Source organism: Hesperophylax consimilis, chromosome 22, assembly GCF_061612785.1.
Source record: "Hesperophylax consimilis isolate HC1 chromosome 22, BYU_Hcon_1.0, whole genome shotgun sequence".
Classification (NCBI taxonomy): domain Eukaryota; kingdom Metazoa; phylum Arthropoda; class Insecta; order Trichoptera; family Limnephilidae; genus Hesperophylax; species Hesperophylax consimilis.
The window spans coordinates 7,644,758-7,660,747 of NC_142857.1; the positions used below are offsets into that span (position 1 = coordinate 7,644,758).

At 33.7% G+C, this 15,990-nt stretch overlaps 1 protein-coding gene across 1 annotated transcript in view; it reads left to right on the plus strand.

Moving 5' to 3' along the window:
* Positions 1–15,990, plus strand: part of vex (somatomedin B and thrombospondin type 1 domain containing protein vexed) — a 457,064-nt gene that overhangs the window by 386,198 nt on the left and 54,876 nt on the right. Inside the window, exon 4 of the mRNA XM_089645413.1 lies at positions 9,451–9,571. Within this exon, the coding sequence (XP_089501539.1) occupies positions 9,451–9,571 (121 nt within the window). The remainder of the gene's footprint in view (positions 1–9,450; positions 9,572–15,990) is intronic.

The window sequence follows — 15,990 nt, forward strand, 5'->3', positions numbered from 1 at the left end:
TAAACCACTTTAATACTGCTAAAAAACTTCATTGTATCGGCATTCATTCGACTTCGTGTCTCATTCTAGTGCAGAGTTAATGATTAGAACCACTCTCTTAACATTCCTGACAATAATAAGAACAAGCTTTGATTTTTTTACGAAATCGGTCCAGTAGTTTTTGAGTCTGTAGGAGACAAACAAACAAACTAACATTCATTTTTTAGTATATATAGATAACATATTTGCTAAAATTCTAACCAAAAACTTTTGAAGGTCAAATTATGTTATCTAGATTTAATGGGATTAAATAAACATGGAAAAAGGTTTCTTAGATTTAATAAATTACAGACACATTTTTGGCCCCCTACATTTCGGTGACCCGACAGTTGATCCCCCGGTCAGTTGATCCCCGGACCGTATTTTCCCTAAACGAACTACATATACAATCATGTCGTATTTTATTACTCGGCGGTATAACTTCACGACACATTTTTGTAATCAAAATTTTTTTTATAGCTGATTTCCACTCAATATAAGAATAAGTATTTCGACTTTTGATATACTTTGTCGTTGTCAACTAGCCTACCTACCTACAAGTCGACTGTCAAACGCTCTACATAAAAATCTTAAAAAAACATCACCAAAATCACTGTAATAAAACCAAAAAAGTGTCAAACTCTACTCGCAGTGTAATCGCTGCGTTTCGCGCTGCTAATATAAATGTGATAAACAAATTAAGTATAAAATAATCGAAATAGTCAAGTGATAAAATAGTGAAAGTAAAACTGCAATCGTGTGTAATACGGTGAAACCTAACGGTCTAAAAATTACTCTGTGGCTACCCATATTGATAAGTGAAAAGTGAACACCTATTTAAGTTTTAAGATTGTATCTAAGTGAAATTTAGGAGCATCTTACCAGTGTCCATAATTACTTTGACACTAAACAAAATTCAAAACAATATACCTATCTCGCTATTGGTCAAAAGTGAGGTCGCTTCGTGCTAAAATTTTGCGGAAAACTATTATTTAGGCGTTGAGGATTATTAACCACAATGTTTAACTGTGAAGGTTGCCTCAACCCAATAAATAAAGATGAGTATATGTTCACGTGTACCAAGTGCAAAATAACATTTCACAATAATTGCCTCAATATCTCTGATTCCAAATACAAAAAAATGGCAGAAAAAAATAAAACTTCTTGGAAATGCCCAAAATGCCTAATCAGACCAGGATCACCGTCTACATCCTCGGCTGCAAATACCGATGATGATGATATTCTCTTTATTTGTCTGACCAAACATTTTGACCAAAAGGTCACTGAACTTAAAAAAATGTTCGAAGACGAAATTAAGGAACTGAAGAGTAGCAACGAATTTATAAGTAATCAATATGAAGATCTGTTATCAAATTTTAAAGTACTACAAGACCTACAAAAAGATACACAATCCTTACGTGAAATAAATACTAAGAATGACTTAAGAATTTCAAGCCTGGAAACCAGACTAGCCACTATGGAACAAAATAATCTCTGCGACTGTGTGGAAATGGCGGGTGTTGAATTGCGGCCGGGAGAACAACCAGCTGAAGCAGTTCTTCGGGTAGCCAATTCCCTTGGTATGCCATTGTTGCAGCAGGATCTACGCCTTGTGACCAGGACCCAGGACCGCAGAACTAACGCCCCCGATAAACTGCAAGTAAATTTCTACAACCAGAAAACGAGAGATATGGTCTTATCTTTCAAAAATACAGCCAAAATACTTAACCCAAAATCACATATTTATCTTAGTGAGGTGCTTACGCCTTATTATAAGGAATTGCTGTGGAAAGCAAAACAAAAGGCTAAAGAAACAAAATTCGAATTTGTGTGGTTTAAAGTCAATAAATTACTTGTTCGTAAGGGTCCAGGGGAAAAAATCATTCAAATCAAACATGAAAGTGACATTAAAAAAATGGTATTGTAGATTTTTATTTCTAGAGAAAAACCCTTATTGTAATGGATATTATTAAAAATGGACTGTATTACCAATTATAGGACGTCAAATCCTAAATTCTGTAAAAATGTACTACAAACACACTCATCCTCTCTTCAAATCTTACAGCAAAATATTAGATCAATTTCCAAGAATTTTGACGAATTCTTGCTACAACTTGATAATATTGGAACCTCTTTTCATACAATTATTCTTACTGAATGCTGGATACCAAAAAATTATGCTCCTAAAATTTTGAAAGGGTATGATCACTACAGCACTTCAATACACACTAAACAAAATGATGGAGTTGTTGTCTATACCAGAACTGACCTGATTGGTTTATCTGTCAAGGAAATCCAAGTCAGCGGTGCAAACTGTTTGCAAATAACTCTCAATAATGACACATGTATCTTAACAATATACCGTTCTCCATCCTCTTATAATATTTCACCATTCCTAAAATCAATTAATAACTGTTTAACTGAATTATGTAATATTAAAAATTGTATTATTGCTGGTGACCTCAACATAAATATTCTGCCCACAAACGAACATTCTCAGTGCCAAGAATACTTAAATACGCTCACATACCATGGATTCTAAAGCACCATAAACACTCCCACACGTGCTACATTAGACTCCATTTCATGCATTGACCACATCATGGTCAAATCCAACTGCCCAGTTATATATATTGTATATGAATCTACACTTACCGACCACTACACCACTATTCTTTCCATACAAACATGCAACAGAAAAGACAAACATAAAAATACAACAAATAAGAAAAAATCATTCAAATCAATTATGATTGTGTTCGTCAATCTCTGATGAGTAAATCGTGGTCAGAATTACTTAACACCACAAATCCAGAAGACGCCTGGACGTACTTTATCAATTACTTACAGACTACCATTAACGAACATACAAACATAATTATAAAACATATACCAAATAATATTTTACCAATTAATCCATGGATTAACCACACTATTATTAAATCTATCCGTAAACGTAACAAACTCCACAAAAACGTTATTAACAATCCTTATGATATACAACTTCGAAACTTTTATAAAAGATATAGAAACATTTGTACCCAAATAATAAGAAAGGCTAAAGAGATATATTACAAACAGAAAATAGAAAACTGTAATAATGATCCTAAAAAACTTTGGAAAACACTTAAAGAAGCCACTCACTCTCAACCTAATCCTACGAATGACTTAAAACAACTAAAAGTAAATGATAAAATATTTAGTTTTTCTAGTAATCCCGATATTATTGTTAATCATGCAAATAAATACTTCTCAAAAATAGGTGAACAACTCGCAAAAAATATCGATGTAAGCCATACCAACTCCAGTTCACTAAGCTGTAATACAAATTTGCCCAACAACTTGCATTTTAGTGTAAAACAAATTTCAAATGAAGATACTAGATTGATCATAAACTCATTAAAAAACTCGTCTTCAACTGGCTTGGACGATATATCAAATATTGCCTTAAAAAAACTTGTATCAGAAATAACCACTCCCTTAACATATCTTATTAACCTAAGCATCCTAAAAGGCCGATTCCCTGACAAACTAAAACACGGAATCATAATCCCAATACATAAAGGAGGCTCTAGAGCGGACATAACTAACTATCGTCCAATTACATTACTAAATTCACTATCTAAAGTCTTTGAAAAAACTATTAATAATCAACTAATCGAATACCTTGAACAAAATAATATACTATCACTCAACCAGTTTGGATTCAGGAAAAATAAAGGCACCTCCGAAGCCCTGGCAATAGTTACCGATTTTCTAAATGAAAACTTAGACAAGGGATCAAAATGCATATCAATATTCTTAGACCTGTGCAAAGCATTCGATACTATCTCTCACTCTAAACTTTTACAAAAACTATCTAATATTGGTATAAATGGTGATGAACTTACTATTATTAGCGATTACCTGTCAAACCGAAAGCAAAGTGTGAAAATCAACAACTGCAATAGCAATCAATTACCAATTAGCTACGGCGTGCCTCAAGGAAGTGTTTTAGGTCCTACCCTGTTCTTAATATACATAAATGAATTATGTAATCTTCAAATAGATGCCAAAATTGTAAGTTTTGCTGATGATACGATTCTCCTCTTCAAATCAAGCAATTGGAATGATGTATACATAAAAGCTAACAGGGGCATAACTGTGGTTAAAAGATGGTTAAACAATAATACACTAACAATGAATGTGACCAAAACTAAATACATTGAATTAAGTATTAATCCTTCCTTAAGAAACCCAGAAAATCAAATTAAAATATGTGCTTGCAACCTGACAAATACGATAATATGTGATTGCCCTTATTTAGAACAGGTAACTAAAATTAAATACTTAGGTATTATTTTTGAGAGCAATTTAAAGTGGAAACAACATATAACCACTACAGCAAATAAACTTAGAAAATTCATTTACTTTTTTAGACAAACTCGCAACTTTCTCAACCTAAGCCAGCTCAAAACAATCTACTATGCACTTTGTCAATCTTTAATAGCATATGGAATCATAGCATGGGGAGGAGCAAACGCTGCCGCCATTGATCCAATATCTTAATCTCAGAAACTTATAATAAAGATTATCCTCAAACTACCAATCACAAGCAGTTCGGATGAAATCTTTAGGAAAATCTGTGTTATGGACATTAGGCAACTTTATGCCAAAAACATACTAACATACCTCTTCAAACACAAAACTACTTTTGACAATATCCAAACTGCTCGTGATACTAGAACCAAAGGACATAATTTCTTACAAATCCCTTTCGCTAAAACAACTTTTGGCCAGAGAAATTTTAGATATTTTGCAACAAGGCTATATAATGCTCTCCCACTAGCCATTAGACTGAACGAATTTTTTTTGAAATATAAAACAGACATCAAGTCTTGGATCATCAGCCAAGACAGATCCATGATCAAAAATTTTATAAAAATCCCTACATAAGTATGTACTCCAACTAGATGCTGATTAACAAATGTATCATTTATTATTATTATTTATTATATTGTATCTTTTTCACAATGTCATTTAATGTAATGAAATATTTTATGTATCAAAAAATATGTAAACATTAATTCATGTATCAAATACGTCTGTCTCGACACAGGTTTATCCTAGTGAGACAGACTTCGAAAAAAAAACCTGTAAAAAAACTTTATATTGATAATAAAAAAATAAATAAAAAAAATAAATAAAAAAAAAACTTACGGCCTTTCTGCATATCCTTTCAGAGACACTTAAATTATAATAATAATGTAAGAAAATATAGCGTATTTTCTCAAACAGACTGCATATTCACGTAGTATTTTAATATACGACCGTATATCCACTCTGCACAGTTTTATGAAAGAAATGCAGCAGAAATAATATTTTACTGGATCAATGTCCGAGGGATCAACTGATAGAGGGATCAAATGTCTGGGGGATCAACTGTCATTGAATCAATATTTTGACGCCTTCAATCCGGCCCTTGATATACACATAATTAACAACCCACTTCATTTATAATTTTATTAACTCCCGACAAATCCGTATACTTGTGATGTACGGTAAAAAGTTGGGTATTCAAGCGATAGATGGCACCAGTCAGAAATCTTACTCCAGAGTCCGACAGATGTCGCTAGAGTGTAGCAATTGCCTGTGGGGTATCTTTGTCAGACTTCAAGCTTGCAGAAACAGAGAATTACCAACCCTCGGGTAATGAACAGTGTAGACAAATCCAGACTATATTTAGTGTAACGTAAATAGACGAAATTATTGTACAGAACCTTTTACTTAATCAAGAGTTCCCAACACACTAAATCTGCAAGTAAAGGCAGAGATATAAAATGATAAATCTACAAGTAAACGCAGAGATATATAATGATATGGGACCAAAATTTTAAATAACCCCTGCACACGGCACACAAGTTTACATGGCGATAAGTTGTTATAATTCCTCTTACAGCCTCGTTACACCGGCTTATCTCCTTGACATTGTTTGTCGCAACTCGTAAATTAGGAACTGATGGTCACTGGCTAAGTGCAAATCCCCTTCTTGACACCTATTGTCAAAGGACTTTAACTTTTTAGCCCGGATTTATACTTTGAATAATAATTATTTTAGACTAGTATTCATTTGTAAGGGAGTATTATTTTGAACTCAGGGTTAACCCCTTTAAACTCGGAAGGACATTACTAGCCACAAACATCATATTCCATTAGAATCTCTAGAATCTGATGCTTTATGGACAGATCTGACCAGTTTTTTTCATATAATGCGGGGAGATGTGATTTCTTTGTCGTTAGAAAGAGAAACAATTATGTTTCTCAGTTTGTCTCAAATATTTATACTCGATTTCGTGGGTAATGTGCAAAAGTGTTTGATCACCAATTGGCACGATTTTTTCGATGAGAGTTGAAAGCTAAAAAATTATGTGTATTTTTGTTATTATATAGACAGCATAAAAAGGAGAGTGACGGTTTTCTTATTAATTCCCTACACGAAAGGAAAGTGTGTTTTCTAAATATCGAATTATTTATAAAATATGGACATTTCGAGTCAAAATATTTCAGTAAGTTTTTTTGTTAACACACAGAAAAAACTATGTAAATATAAATTAAAGTATCTGTGGCGGGCGGTCGCATTTGATTTCTATACAAATCTACAGTTTTATTCCGAAATTGATGAAATGTTGTTCTCTTGATCTTCAAAACGAATGGAAGGTCTCTGTTTTCATTGGAATTTCGTAAAACTCTGTGCAAGTCCCGGACAACTGTGGCTGTATCGTTTTATCCATTTCAAAACCTCGTGCAAATCCGGGTTACAAAGCTAGGTCCGGTTTTAATAAATAATTAACAAAATAAAATGCTTTTTCATTAAAATGGATATGAATATAATCAATTCGTTGGTCAATAATAATAATAATTCTGGTTACTTTCTACTTTAAATCGAAAGACATGACAATTTTGTTTTGCATTGAAATTATAACAAGCGTTAAAAGATATACAGCAATAATATTCCGAGAAAAAATTGTATTTATTACACTATTTGACGTTCCAGGGTATCGATTTTCCAATCCATGCCGCTCGCAATCACCGTCGAAAGTACATACATAGGTCGACTTTCTTATTCTTGAGTCTCTTTAAAGGTCCATTGTCTGACATACTTCAAACTTCAAAAGTCATTTCACTCGAACAACGAGTGGGTCGAACCACTCGTTGTTCGAGTGAAAAGTGAAAGCCAAATGAATGAAATTTCACTAACACTTGTTATATTTATGAATTTAAATATATTTTAAATGTAATTCATTTTCAGTTTATTCATCTTTTTCTACTTATGGTGCCCTTTCTTTTTGGAAGTTGGCTGTTGTCTAAACATTTTCAACTACACTACAGTTCAGGACAACTAAACTCAGAATGCCACTAACATATGTTATTCGTTAATTTAAAAAAAAACAATTTCTGATGTTAGAATCTGTAATAACTATTGACAAAATTTAGTTTGAAACAATGTACACGCCTGGACAATCATCGCCATTTGAAAACTGAAGTAATTTGTTATTTTATATGAATACCGCACAAGACTCCCAACTGCTTCCAACCGTTTGGAACCAGTCAGACTGTGGCATCCCCAATTGGGGTATGTAGACTGAAGGTATTATATTTTAAATTTGTCGCGGAATCCACACACCACTAGCATCCAGTTTATTTCTTATAACGCCATTGAACATGGCTATCATTGCATGTGGGACATTAAACTGTTTACATATTATGATGATAAACCTCAGGAATTTGTAGCATTCGGGAGTGAGCTGTAATTTGCAGTTTACTTCTTATAACGCCATCGAACATAGCTATCATTGCATGTGGGACATTAAACTGTTTTCATGTTCTGATGAAAAACCCCAGCAGTTTGTAGCATGCTGGAGTGAGCATTAATTTGCAGTGTACTTCTTATAACGTTATTGAACATAGATATCATTGCATGTGGGACATTAAACTGTTTACATGTTATGATGATAAACCTCAGGAATTTGTAGCATTCTGGAGTGAGCTGCAATTTGCAATTAACTTTTTGTAACGTTATCGAACATGGCTACCATTTCATGTGGGACATTAAACTGTTTACATGTTATGATGATAAACCTCAGGAATTTGTAGCATTCTGGAGTGAGGTGTAATTTGCAGTTTACTTCTAATAACGCCATCGAACATAGCTATCATTGCATGTGGGACATTAAACTGTTTACATGTTATGATGATAAACCTCAGGAATTTGTAGCATTCTGGAGTGAGGTGTAATTTGCAGTTTACTTCTAATAACGCCATCGAACATAGCTATCATTGCATGTGGGACATTAAACTGTTTTCATGTTCTGATGATAAACCCCAGCAGTTTGTAGCATGCTGGAGTGAGCAGTAATTTGCAGTGTACTTCTTATAACGTTATTGAACATAGATATCATTGCATGTGGGACATTAAACTGTTTACATGTTGTAATGATAAACTTCAGGAGTTTGTAGCATTCTGGAGTGAGATGTAATTTGCAGTTTACTTCTAATAACGCCATCGAACATAGCTATCATTGCATGTGGGACATTAAACTGTTTTCATGTTCTGATGATAAACCCCAGCAGTTTGTAGCATGCTGGAGTGAGCAGTAATTTGCAGTGTACTTCTTATAACGTTATTGAACATAGATATCATTGCATGTGGGACATTAAACTGTTTACATGTTGTAATGATAAACTTCAGGAGTTTGTAGCATGCTGGAGTGAGCTGCAATTTGCAGTTTACTTCTAATGACGCCATAGAACATAGCTATCATTGCATGTGGGACATTAAACTGTTAACATGTTATGAGGATAATCCCCAAGAGTTTGTAGTAAGCTGGAATGAGCTGTAATTTGCAGTTTACTTCTTATAACGCCATCGAACATAGCTATCATTGCATGTGGGACATTAAACTGTTTACATGTTCTAATGATAAACCCTAGTATTTTGTAGCATCCTGGAGTGAGCTGTCATTTGCAGTTTACTTCTTATAACGCCATCGAACATGACTATCATTGCATGTGGGACATTAAACTATTTATATGTTATGATGATTAACCCCAGGAGTTTGTAGTATGCTGGAGTGAGCTGTAATTTGTAGTCTGAGAACGTCAGTTTGAGATCAAAGACGATACTAAGATCTGTTATTGACTCTTTTTTTATTGAGTTGGAACGTTTCGGAACATATTACTGGAGTTGGACGTATCATTAATATTGCAGCTTATTGAAGGCAATAAATTGATCACGTGAAAAGCAACAATATCCGTCGCGTGCCAAGGTCTCTCTCTACCTCTGCCTTGACTTGAAAGTTTTTTTTTTCAAAAACCTCCCAAAGTTTAGAGTAAAAGCTTACGAGTAGTTAGAGTGTGATTTAAGTTACTGACTATAGTTTTTTCTTGTTATAGAAACTGCAATGCTTCTCCCCGCGTCCTTGTCACAGAGCAGGAGGATCAACGAGACCGACGACATCAGAAAGAACCTTCGCCTAAGGAATCCTGAGGATCCTGACCTCATCCCGAACAAGGAGTAAGTTATAAAAAAATCTCTTTAAGAATATAAGTTCAACTTGTAAAGATAAAACTAACCTCACACAACCTAATCGAATCTAATCTCGCCAACCTGACCTAACACAACACAACTTATCTATTTTTTGTCTGAATGCCCCAAAAGAGTCCCAATCGTCTGGGGCCAGCGTGATGGTATGATTTAAGTTAGTGAAGAGAGAATGAGATGTGAAGGAGAAAGGTGTAAAAATACCTCTCTATTCAGTTATGGTCACCAAGCATGGCTAAAGCTATTTCAAGCAAAATTTCTTTTCTGTGTTGTCTCATGCCAGGGCGATACTGAAAGTATATTCCACTCTGAAACGTGCTACAAATATACCTCATATTTTTTGACTAAAAATTATGAAATAAAACAAACCGCTGACTATTAAATTGGGAAATAACACAAATATCTGACTATTAAATTGTGAAATAACACAAATATCTGACTATTAAATTGTGAAATAACACAAATATCTGACTATTAAATTGTGAACTAACATAACCTCTTATCGTAGTCCGTGATATCTAACTGGCTTCGGGAAGTTGGGTCTCATGTGCGGTTTGCACTTATTTGAATTCTGCACAACCTCAGTCCCAACTGCTCCCGACTGTCTAGAGTCAGTGGGACTATGACATTCACAACCGGGGTATGTGTGAGGCTGAAGAGAGTGGGGAAGTAAAGGAAATGGGAAAGAGGAAGTTTTGTTACCAGGACAATACCGAGAGTATTTACCGCTTTCACGGAGAAAACATACTGATAAAAAATGTTTAAATATTGAGCTCTCAGAAGTGTTCTTGGACTTCCATGGGACATTCATGTCAAGGACATCTATTCTATTTCCGATATCCTTCCAATCACAATCCTCCATCACTCCATCATCCTACAAATAACAATCAACCCACACTAACATCAAGCTTCTTTACAATCAAAACATCCACAACCACAATACTTAAAATAGCAATATAATCCGCATTTCTCACACAACACACACCACGAAATATGGAATAAAATTTCTTAACTATATTGCCTACACACTCTATAACTCTATTCGAGATATGTATAAAAACAGCTAGCATAATCCAAAAATTAAAAATAATTCTTTAAAAGAATATTTTTTTAAAACATCTAAAAACCAAAATACGTAATTCTTGTCATGTTGTAGTTTGTTTTGTTTCTTTCTCTTTCCTTTTCTATCCCCTATATTTTTAATCGAGTAATCTATTTTTACCAATGTTTTAGTGGGTAAGTACCTTCTTCTAAATTCCTACTTTGGCTCTGTGTGTATGTGTATATCCCTGTCTGTTTCTTCTTGTTTGTTCTACTTAACTTCCCTTTTTCTATTTTTGTGCTGTTTCGTATGTGAAACTTATAATTCTGATATCAAATTACCAATGTAAAATTGTACTTATCAACTCCCACCCATGTATTATAATTTCCTCTCGTCCTACGAGGAGTTTTTATAACTCGTATACGTAATACGGTTAAAAACGGGATTGCAGGCGTTTGACGAATGGATTGACAGGTTTCCTAATAAGCTTTCAGTAAAACATAAATGGCGGTATTTATTCTTTCACGGGAGATTTTTTCAATTTCTTCGAAGTCGAATAATTATGGCGTATAATAATTTGTTATCTTTTGTGCTTTGCATAACAAAACTTTTATTATGTACTTCTGTGTTTTAAACGTATATTTATTTTGTTTTAATTTTTGACAGATTCAAGAAGCAAATATTTTATAAATACTTTCAGCTTCAAAATTTTAACGAGCATAATATCCGTTGCTTTTGTTGAATCTGCTCTATAAATAATATATTTCTTGAAGGATATCACACGTCATCAAACACGTCACATTGAATATTTCATTCGACACTTAATCCAGCACTCCACCTGTCGGTAAGTATCTAATATCTAGACATATTTACCTGCGGTTATTAAATACCCAGCGCACTAAACAGTAATATAACCCACTTTGACTCTGTACACGTAATAATATTGTGTCATAGTGCACAGTGCTGCGATCTCTAATAAACTAAGAACACAATTTAAAAAAAACGGTAGAACAAATAATTAATTAATTTGTTTGACATCCTTTGTGGTCGAGGGGTAAGGCTCTCGTCTAGCAAGCGCGTTCAAATCCCAGCGTGCGCAAGTAAATTTTATTTTATAAAATTGTGATATTTCAGAAATTACTCATTTAAAATAATATATATATTTTCGGTACGTTCCAGACTGGAAGATATTATATAAATGAATCGTTGCTTTAAATTGCGTTGGCCATATTTGGTGACCAGATCTGAATACCCAGGTACCTCTTCACCATCCTCCTCCATATTTTCTTTCCCTACCCACTGCTTTCAGGCTCACATTATATAGAAATAATCGTAGGTAATAATGAACTTGAACAATGTATTCTATAAATATAGGGAAGCGCAACAGTATTTGTTTTGTAGTGTTTAGAATGTTAGCAACTGTAGTAAATATCTATTTTTTGTATTTGTTTTGAGTATGGCTGTTGCTAACCAAGATATGTTAATTATTTTGGCACAATATTTTTTGTTAACATTTTTTTGATTGCTATTAATAAATTTCCCTTGACAAAAGGACTCTGATATCCTACAAAATATTTGGTTCTTCAATAATTTCATTCTCGCATTTTAAAAGCAGCTGTACGATTGTTACATTATTCATAATAATGCCAAAATAATTTATGTAGGTAAATTAGTTAGTAGTTTCCTCGAAACAGACACAAATAACTAGTTTTTCTCTTCCAAAGCTTACACTGAAAGCGTTATGTCTGTTTTTTAAAAGTTAATTCGGAAGCCTCAACTACTCCCAACCTTTTGTAACCAGAGAGAAAAAAGTCAGAAGCCAGTGAGGCTATAGTAACTCTAATTGGGGAAGTATCTGGCTATTCAGATCTAAAAACGAAACACGGCTAAAGCCATTTTAATGCAAAATTTCAATTCTGAATCATCTTTCACCGGGATGATATTGTAAATATGTTTCACTCTGAAACGTTCCGCACGTATTATTTTAAATGAGTAAATTGTAGAGAAACACGAATTAATGAAATAAAATCTGCTTCCACATACCAGGATTTGAACCTAGACGTGTTCAACGCAGTGGCGGCTGTTCTACAAGGGTCATTTGGTTAGTGACCTCCCAAAAATATGCAACAATAGTATTAATTTAAAAAAAGGATTTAATAAACTACCTGATTATTAATTAAGTTTAAATGTTTGTGCATATTCGTATTTTTTTTGATTCGTTGCATCTACCTTCCAAATGAGAAACTATTGTAGTTTTCCAATAAGAGGTGTTATTTTGAATAGCCCGCTATTTCGGTTGATGTTACTTTTGAAGCTGTCATTTTTTAACATTTCACAATTAGAAACTACATCATTTATAAAAATTGAACGATACACGCTTCAACAACGCATTTAAATTATTAAAATTCACTTGAGTGAATCAAATGCAAATCATCTCGAGTGATGAGGCCTTTTTCCACCTCGGTGGCTTCGTCAACAAGCAAAATCGTCGCATCTGGGGCTCGGAAAACCCAAGAGTTATTGTTGAAAAACCTCTCTATCTTCAACTTGTGACTGTTTGGTGCGGTTTATGGTCCGGCGGAGTTATTGGACCTCACTTTTTTGAAAATGAGGCTGGAGCAACAGTTACGGTGAATGGATTGCGCTATAGAGAGATGATTAATGATTTTTCATGGCCGAAATTGAATGGTATTGATCTGGAAAACGTTTGATTTCAACAAGACGGCGCTACGTGTCACACAAACAACGAAACCATTGATCTTTTATGATTGGATATCAAAATAACACCTCTTATTGGAAAACCCTATATATACCTACCGTGGGTGGGTCACTCTAAATTTTGTCCCAAAACCATCTCATTTCATTCATTTAGTTATAAGATGGCTGTTATAACATACCTTATAAATAAACATGAATGTTAGTTTTAATCATTCTCACAACGGTTATACTTTATTAATTCTTTAACAAATTTTACAACTTTAATAACGTTCCGCTAAATTGTTATATTTCAATTTTTGGAAAAGCCCATGTGGGCGTATAATATGAATAAATAAATACAATAATGAACATATTTCAAAACCAATGCTTTCTTCATCTGGGTACAACTTCCTTCAGACTAACGTCTAACAGACAAAAAAATATTACGATGAGTATAACATTTATTGATTTTTTAGTATGCTTTGAATTCTGACGAACATACCAGTTTTGAAATGACACCAGAAAAGTGAATTTGCGATTATTTATGAAATAGTTATTTGCTACGCATTCGTCATCTAACGGTATAATGTAAATTTTTGTGCGACTATTTTTCCTTCTAGCTTTGTGTATAATCGCACCACTGTGCGGCGTAGAGCTCAGACTGACGTGACGGAGCCGAGCGTAGAGGACTAGAACCTCGCGAGGCGTGGGTACCTCTCAGCGTAGCTAATAAGACAGACACTTGTCTCTTAAAGCGCACTACGTCAAGCCGTAGCTAAGTGCCAGCCGCCTGCTACTCGAGAATGCTATCAAGCTAGCGAGATTGCATTGTCTAAACGTATGAAAGTGTCAAACCTACGCGAGTATCTGAAAAGTGATGACTTTAATTGGTACGGTTGAGCGAATTCCTGGCTCCATGGACTGCTAGCTAAATTAAGTTCATCTCAAACTTGAGTTTTTTTTATAACCGCCCAGCTGTAGTTTTTTCAATACCAATACGATTTTTCCTATCAATATTGTTGTATTTTTACAAAGTTTTTTAAAAATATTATTGATGCCAATGTAATGTGGATATATTATTTTTATGGCATATTATGTGTACTTGATTTCAACACCTTATAAGCACGACGAAAAATATTTTAATTTAATTATTTTTTTAAGTTAATCTTTGTAACTATCCTCCTATTTGTCGTTTTTTAACTAGTCAACCTGTTTTGAAAGAGGTTAACAAGTACACTCGTGGGAGATCGCATAGATATCTTTTAATTCATCTATTTTGATTTTGTATTCTTGATTAAATGAATGAAGCGGAATCTTGGATGTGCAAATTAACAAAATTCAAAAAAATATTTACTGCACAAAAAGAGTACAAAGGGTATAGCTTATAGGTTACATCCTATTTCTTCCAGCTAACCCAACAAACACATTATATTACATAACCCAACAATTGCATGTTAACAAATGTATTTAAATAAACAAATAAAAAACAGAGGTATTTAATTTATATAAGGTATTCATTTAAGGTGTAGTGACATTTGTTTAAAAGAAATGTTTTCAGTGTTGATTTAAATTTAAGTATGTCGGTTATTTGTTTGATGCTACGTGGAAGGTTGTTATATACTTTAATGGCCATGTAGTGTGGTCCTTTTTGAAATATAGTTTTGTTTGCTTTTGGGATTAATAAGTTTTCTGTGAACCTTGTAGCGTGTTTATGTGGTGAGTTTTTTTGTGGGAACTTTTCTGGAGATGATCGAACTAACAGGCATAACTCCATATGTCCGTAAAAAAAATATGAAATAAAATATACAAACTTCCCGATATCCCATTGAGCTGACACTGACTTGGCAGATAAACTCGTTGTCGATGACCAAGCATTCTATCACATTTGGTGACACTCCTGTAAACATATTTCTGAAATTGAATGACATTATTTTTAATAATTAAAAATTTACATCAGTTAATATAGTAAATAAATGTCTGTACCATCCAATTAGATTTGGCTTAGTTGTTAGCGTTGTTGACTCAAGTACCTGGGGAAGAAGGTTCAATCCTCAGTCAAACAAAAAAACTTCTATTAATAAATCTGCATTGACCATCATTATTTTCAACGTCACTTATGGAAAGTTTAACAAATTGTATTTTGACGCATGGCACAAAATAGTACCTAAAATTTCTAATCTGATCCGTAATATATTGGTACATAACCGTTTTATGGAGATCAGGAGATCCTAAAGATTTTCGTAATAGACTGCATTATTTTCAATATTCAAATAATGTCTAGACGTTTTATTAGGTATATATTATATTATTTCAGCTTGAAAATACTGTTCGATTATCGCTTCCCTTTTCGAGAATAACCGTTTTTCGCACATATTTTTCTAATTCTTATGATTTGATGTTCAACACATTATTTTGATACACAACTTCTTGTTTTTTGTTAATTACTTATAGTGATTTATTTTGAGTTATTATGGGTACGCTACCTCCTTCTTTAGCCAACGTTTCGAACATCATTACAGTGTCCATCATCAAGGCAAAAGACGATTGACACTGTAATGCTGTCCGAAACATTGGCTAATGAAGCAGGTAGCGCGAAACGACATAACACTCCAAAAATAAATCATTTTAATACTTTTGGTCGTGAAAACCTCAA